The following is a 7,104-nucleotide window of genomic DNA, read 5'->3' as shown; positions in this document are numbered from 1 at the left end:
TGGGGAGAGGACATATATTTTTATGTTCTTGCAATAGCAGAATAAAGAGAGAAAAAACCTGTTTACATACTTGTAGTGAATTCAGCTTCCATGTGTTAAAACCTGTGTCCTTAATGTTTGTTTCATGCTGGGCCAGCGGAACTAACTTTTTTCATACAAAGCCGGACGTTTCCGTCTTACGTTTAAGACTCGTCTTAGTAAAAACTGCCATAATTCCGTAAGGAGGTAGGGTCTTTTACGTGAATACACGTTATTAAAAGATTTGAAGACAAGAATGAAAGAGGCGGAAGGCTTATCTGTTCACACAAATGCCACCTCACATTCTCTCCATTTCCCTTTTTAGGAAATGGAAAACAAAGCCTACGAAAACTTGGGACGTCCTTTGCAGAACAGTTTCTTGCTGCCTCCTGAAGCAGTAATTGCATAACAAACCTACTGGCGGTGCGTCATCTTTACAGCATCGCCAGAGTAACTGTAACCCACCCTTGTACAACTACCAAATTTCTGGCCTTTAAAATGAGCCGCGAATTTGCACTGGAAGATTAATGAGCTCAGTGCAAGCATCCATTACTGATAAAGACAATACCGTGTCAATGCAATTAACGCCTTGGTTATCGAGCCTGTGCCTGCCAGTCACAATGACTTGTACGTAAACCGAGCGCTACTTCTACGTCCGTCAGTACAGCGCTGACTTCTAGGCGAGCGTGCCATCAGGCATTTAACCCAACAAGAGAAAACGGGTTTGGAAGTCCAGGCGCCCGCGTACCAGGCTTTCAAAGCAGCAGGGTGCAGCGCTGGGAACGGCTGGGAGAGGAGGCAAGCGACAGAGCTGCCAGAGCTCCCGTTCCGCTCCAGCTCGACCTACAGTTGTCGGGTACCTGCTGGTTTTCCCCCTTAGGGAAAGGGGAGCCGACATAACCGTCCCCTGAACTTCTGAAACGCAGAGAGGCGATGGCGGTATTTGTGGGTGGTCAGCGTTCCGCACCCCCCAGTGCTTAAGGAGGGAGCCGGAAGGTGCCGTCACTGTCCTAATTCTGCTGCAGCAGCTGCATCAGAGCATAGACTAATCCACTGCAAGAGGTACAGGTGGGTAGAGACTGTACACACAATTGTTTGCCACCTGCAGTGAATGTAAGTTTAAAGTGTTTTTACAGTATTCTTGCTGCACTACCAGAAGCCATTCCATTTGTAACACGCTACACTGCGGTCTGGGTGTCTAGACGCTACAACCAACTACTTGCATTCAGTATCTCTTATGTACAAGATAAAGGAATGTTGATACAAGTCTTCATTAAAATTTGTAATTTTCTCTATTAAAAGACTTGGAAATCTGTGTTTAAGAGGTACATACAAGAAAATAATGAAAGCTGGCACTAGCGTACAGTGGTGGCGACACTGCTGAACAGCTTTATGAAATCAAATACAGAACTCCCGGCTATGTAAGTCCTTTTCAAGGAAGGACCTATTCCACACGAGACACTCCTGCGTAGCTTGAAAAAAAAGTTGTCTTCACCAGCGCATTCAGACTTTGGCTGCACACCTGCCCACAACGATCCAAGCCACACGGCCACAGGCCCAGACGAGGCACAAGGACGCACGTTGGAGCCAGACCATTCTACATGCCTAAGGCTTCCCCCCCCACGCGCACACACAGGCACGCTTCACAGTCACATGTGAGTGCCGCAAGCATCAACACACCATTACATTTTACAGCAAGAAGGTACTTCTGCAAAGCAGCAGCCCTCCTTGGGTACATAAAACCCCTGGCTGTAAGGCGCAGAGAGTGTCAGGTTACTACCACAGAACAAGGGGCTCTGCCCCAGGAAAACAGGACAACCTTTGTTACTCGCATACTGACTGGTCTCAGGTCTTAGTTGTTCCAGGGTTACTGGCTGGAAGCAACTTGGGTGCTGCTGGCGTCTCACAAATTAACTACTGACTTTATGAAGTCCAGGCCCACTTTTCATGTCAGCCTACCAGCAGGTAGAGGTTTCTTTTGTTTGCTTGTTTTTATAGACAGCAAGACCAAGGTGTATTTGCCCAGCAACTTTATTACTCGAGTTTGAAACCTACAAGTGCTGCAACTTTGCCAGGAGGAAGCCCCAATACATACAGCGCCCACTGCTCTTTGGTGAATAGTCTTGCTAGAGCTCGTAAGGCTAGTCCTCCAAATCACACAGTGCACGAGAAGTTGTGGTGTTCAGGATATGGTCGCCACTACATGTCTTCCATTACACAAAACGGGAGTTCCAGCTACTGAAGATTACATTTAATGGTTACAGCAGATGCTTTAGCAGAAGACTACAGAGGCATTCCATCAGGGTCACTTTAATTGCAATATACATCATACAAAATTAAGTCAGTCTCCACCAGTTTAAGTGATACTCAGAATGCAGAGTAGTAGTGAGATTTAGTGGTAAATCTTTTGCTTGCACAAGGAAGGGCAAGTACAGCATTTGCAGTGAAATACAGCCCACTTATCACTGTCATCTCAAGCATTTCAGGTACAATACTTAGCTCTTCGCTATTCCAATTACACCACAAGCTAAACGAGGTCCAGCATTTCCAGTTAATTTGCTCTCGTTATCGCCCCCTCTACCCAGGTCATCACATTTTTCATGGACCTAAAAGAGAATTGAAGGTACCTTAATTCATGTTATTGCAAATCAACAGTTCTCACTACTCATTAGTAGCAGCAGTGACAAGCGGTATTGCCAGCTACCAGCAGGTGTTACACAACAGAGAACCTATGATAATACTGTAATCATGTAATGCTGAGTGCCAAATTGATACTCATGCTAAAAACTTAAGCCTAGACTTGTCTAAAAAGAGGAGCTGCCTTCAGCTGAATTCGCTTCAACCGGAAGTCACCAAGACCCCATGTTTCAAAGAGTCATTACTAGTCCAAGAGCAAGCTTGGACTTGACACTCAAGGTCACCCTCACAACACAAGGCTGACCGCTGCACCAAGGGCGCAGTGCCTTGGCCACGCCATCTCAAGTGCTACACGACACATCCCCCTGCTCCCAGGCCATCAGTCCAAGCCCGTTTCATGCAGGAGCAGAGCGATCTCGGCACACGCTGGAGTCCCAAGGGAAGCAAGACTGACAGTGCTCCTCTGTGGCCAAGTCCACTCAGCCTCTGCCTCCCTCCTCCCCAGGGGTGCCATGGCACAAGTTACACCAGCAGCTGCCAGACCAGGACTAGTGAATGGTGCCCTGAAGCGCCCAATGCCTTCAGTGATGGCATTTGTGCCAGACTGCCACTTCCTTCCTCAGATCTGGTTGCTTTAATCACTTGCAGCTGGAAGAGGCAAAGTTAAATGGAGAGGAACATCTTTGGAAGGCAGGCAGAAAATTAAGCTCTCATGGCAGTGAAGTGCCATACTAATATACAGAGGACTTTCAGGCAAGGCTTCAAAGAACTCCCCACATTGGAAATCTTGCACTACAAGTTCTTAACAAACACCAGGGACTGGCCTCCAGCATCAAAAAGAGTCTCCGCTTGCTGGCACGATTGCTCTAGAGTTCCTTAAAGCACCCAAGTAGGCACCAAGACGCTTACCACCATGGTACGTCCAATGATGCTGTGTGGTCCGCTGAGAGAAATGATGCAGTCTTCTATTTCCACTTCTGCCACTCCTCCTTCAGCCATCACATTGCCAAGGTCTCCCACGTGCCTACACAAAGACGCAGAGAAACTCACAGAAAACTTGGTTAAATTGAAAGCTCTAAGCGATGGCCTGGACAACACAATACCCATAGTCACTACACTCAAGTACTCCACCATCTTATCTTAAACAGCCCATATGCCCTCATTTACCACCACCAGTCAATCTTGAACACTTCCACTATTTTAACTCCTTTGGTTCAAGGGATGATTAAAATTCAGTCCTAGGTAGAACTTGAAACTGGAAGGTTAATCAACTTTGGGAAAAGAAACACCATCACTCCCTAACAAGCCAAACCAACAGGGCACAACTCTTATAGCCAACAATTCCTCCATGCCGATGGCATCTCCCTCTGCTCAAAGAAGGTCTCTCAAATTAGGTGAAAACCTTTCCTGCACACACTAGGTTTGGTGTAAACACTGCCACTATTCTTAAGAGCTTTTAATGTCTATCACAGATCAGCTACTCCACAAGCAGCTGCAGTCTTCAGGTTTAAATAGGATTAGTAGAAGCAGTTTGTCAAGTGACAGATCAAAGGGGATGCATTAAGTGCTAGCTAAGTTCTAACCAGTACCAGGGATGACTATTTGAGTTTCCTTGGCATTTCCCCCATACACTTGGCACTATACCACACGGTTTTTAATCGGAGCTAGATCTCTGCTAGGACTTCCCTTAAGAATTAAGCCTCAAGCAGTTCAGTTTTCACTGAACTTCTGGATATTCCAGTGTATTGTTTCCTACACATCTGCCCCAAACAAAACATTCACTCAAAAGACAAGTTGATGATGTTCTGCAAGACTCTTCTATCCAGATTCAGAACCCTGAATACCAACTCATTTCTAAAACTCTCCATGCATGCAGGGCGGCCAGCTCAGCTGGCTGAATGCTGACTACCAGCTTCTTAGACAGCATAGCACCAATTCCATATTTTTGACCAAGTCCTACGAACTCAGGTCAAGGGCAGTTTTCTCTTTAGGAATTTGCTTGATTTAAGCTTCCAGGAAGCTTCAGTCCAATTGTTTCAAATCTACACTGATAGAAGCATGATCTAGTTCTTACACCCCCGCTAAGGAATTCCCCAGCCTACAGCTGCCTGAGCAGGCAGGTTACACTAGCAGCAGGATTTGACAGTGCAGAACCAGCAGAAGCCACGATATTCAGCCAGTTTTGCTCTTTAGCACTGGAGCAGCTGGCTGCCTGTGAAGCCCATGAGCACACCATTTCATGGTGCTCCGTCATCCAGACAGCTGGCTAGCAGCCAGCTTGCTTGGTCTGGGGCATGCAACCGATCATTCAGGTACAAATTTATCAGTCACAGAAGGTGCAGTTACAGACATCAACCAAGCATTCGAAAGCTAATCAAGCTTGGTCACAGTGCTGGTCCAGACCCTACCTGTGCAAGACCAGCCCATCTTTTACACTTGCTCCTAGCTCCACTTGCTTCAGCTCCTTTGCAGCTCCCTCCCAGTCTCTGAACCCAATCAGCTCAGACATCAGGTCTCAAGCACGCAAGGGTTCCCTGAAGGTAACTGGACTACAAAAACTGCTTCCAGGAGAAGAATTAGGTCTGAGCTCCCACTGAGGTACAGATATTCAGCATAAGCATCAGACCCTGTACTTACACAGAGCACACACAACCCTTAAGGACTACATACTGTATGTAGGTAGTATGGTACCTAAGCTAACAGGATAAGAACAGCCCAGCAAACTCAATAAAAAGCCACCATGCCTAGGCACACACAGCTTTGTATTGATCTTGCAGTCTCCCCTGAAGCTTCAGTACCTTCCATTGATGATCCTGATCTGCCACATGACAAGCCTGCATACAGCTCAACAACTGACAGTTTAGGGCCCCTGTTGTCAAAAGCTGGCCCCAAAACAGAAGCAAATCACCACAGACCAAATAAGGCTTTAACACATGAACTCCCCCCACTCATACCCTGAGGAACCTTCACTCACTAAGAGCCTTTATTTCCTCTTCCCCCAAAACTATGATAAAAACCAAGAGTATGTCCCAAAGACTACCTTTTACCCATACTCTTGGAGCCGAGGTGTCTAACAAATCACTGTACAGTTATTAGAGCCTTTGTTAACTGACCCTGGAAGTCCTCAGGAATTCTTCTGGTGTTGTCCTAGCATCAGTCATGAAGTGGCCTCTCAAGCACAAAGCAGCACTTAAATGGCCACTGCGTGGAGTAGCTACCCAGTAAGAGGCCAGGCACATTAAACTCACCTTTCTGCATCACTTGGTCCACCATGCTGCTTGCCTTCAGGATTGAAGTGAGGACCTGCACTGGTACACCCTGAAACAGAACGCAGCCATCAAAAGTGGATTTTTTTGCAGTAGCCAGTTTAAATTGTTGCTTATACAGTACACACCAAGGTAGTCCTCCTATAGCCAGAGGAAGTGAAGTCACTAATGATGAAATAGCTACTCTCCTGTTAGATGTTCTACTAATCCTTTGAAGTTAAGTAACCTACTACAGACTTATAAGCTCAATAAAGTAAGATTACTCATTCTAGAACTCCAGGCTCAGTTGAAAGCTTTCTTATTTCTTAACACTAGGTTACCAAAATATTTGGGTTAGCACTTGATATATCAGAGCTTGAACACCAGCCTAAACACGTTCAAAGTATTAAATGGGAGGAAGCAATTCCTTAGGAAATAACATCACTTCTTAACACAGATTTGCAGTCATGAGACCCAAGTACACCCATACTACTTGCCGCTGCAACACTCAAAGAAGCTCTTTAAAGCTGAGCAATCGCATTACAGCTGTAACTCAAAAGCTTGGATAGACATCTTACCATTTGTGTTGTCCCCAAATTCATGGACGTGGAAGCCATGCTGTCCATCAGTCAAGCCATCGATTCTTCCAGTAACTTTCACTGGTCCATTACCCTTTAATGGAAAGAATTTATTACCACCAAAATGACTACAGCATTAAATAGTCTTGCGGCAAGTGAAGCTTCCCAGTCAACAGGAAGCACTAGAGACTCCACTGCAAGTTCAGCTACCAAGACATGAATGATTACTCTCCTACACTGACTCTATACGGCAATACAGCATTTCACTGAACGGCTGCATTTATTTAGCCACCTAAAATGTACTCTTCCTATTACGTATCAACAAGCAAACAGAACGCCTTTTATCCGACTGCTTGCCTTTGAGAACGATCCCATACTTCCACACCTGGAAGCACCGGTAACCCTGAAGCCATTCCTCCTCCACAGATGGAGCACCGCCCACACGCAGTCCCAGCTTCTTTACCGAGCAGAACTCCCTCGGGAGCGTTAGAAGGGCTCTGGCCGTTCGGCAATCACGCCTCCGTTAAGCCCTACTCCGGTAGCGGTAAACAAGCTCCGTAGGAAGACCGAGGTCGGCTCCGGCGCCAGCGCCGAGCTCAGCTGACACGCCGCGCAGGGCTGAAGGC

The 7,104-nt window shown here is 46.5% G+C and overlaps 1 protein-coding gene across 1 annotated transcript in view; it reads right to left on the bottom strand.

Annotated features, from left to right (window-relative positions):
- Positions 1 to 2,247: 2,247 nt before the first annotated feature.
- The window catches only part of SOD1 (superoxide dismutase 1, soluble), a 117,150-nt gene continuing 112,293 nt past the window's right edge, over positions 2,248 to 7,104 (bottom strand). Inside the window, exons 3-6 of the mRNA XM_009328010.1 lie at positions 6,479 to 6,572; positions 5,904 to 5,973; positions 3,565 to 3,679; positions 2,248 to 2,624 (exon numbers count right to left, since the gene is read on the bottom strand). Coding sequence (XP_009326285.1) covers positions 2,514 to 2,624; positions 3,565 to 3,679; positions 5,904 to 5,973; positions 6,479 to 6,572 — 390 coding nt within the window. The 3' untranslated portion in view covers positions 2,248 to 2,513. The remainder of the gene's footprint in view (positions 2,625 to 3,564; positions 3,680 to 5,903; positions 5,974 to 6,478; positions 6,573 to 7,104) is intronic.

The sequence above is a fragment of the Pygoscelis adeliae genome, unplaced genomic scaffold (assembly GCF_000699105.1).
Source record: "Pygoscelis adeliae isolate BGI_AS28 unplaced genomic scaffold, ASM69910v1 Scaffold154, whole genome shotgun sequence".
Classification (NCBI taxonomy): Eukaryota; Metazoa; Chordata; class Aves; order Sphenisciformes; family Spheniscidae; genus Pygoscelis; species Pygoscelis adeliae.
The sequence above is the reverse complement of the archived record's forward strand: the minus strand, read 5'-3'. Positions and strand labels throughout refer to the sequence as shown.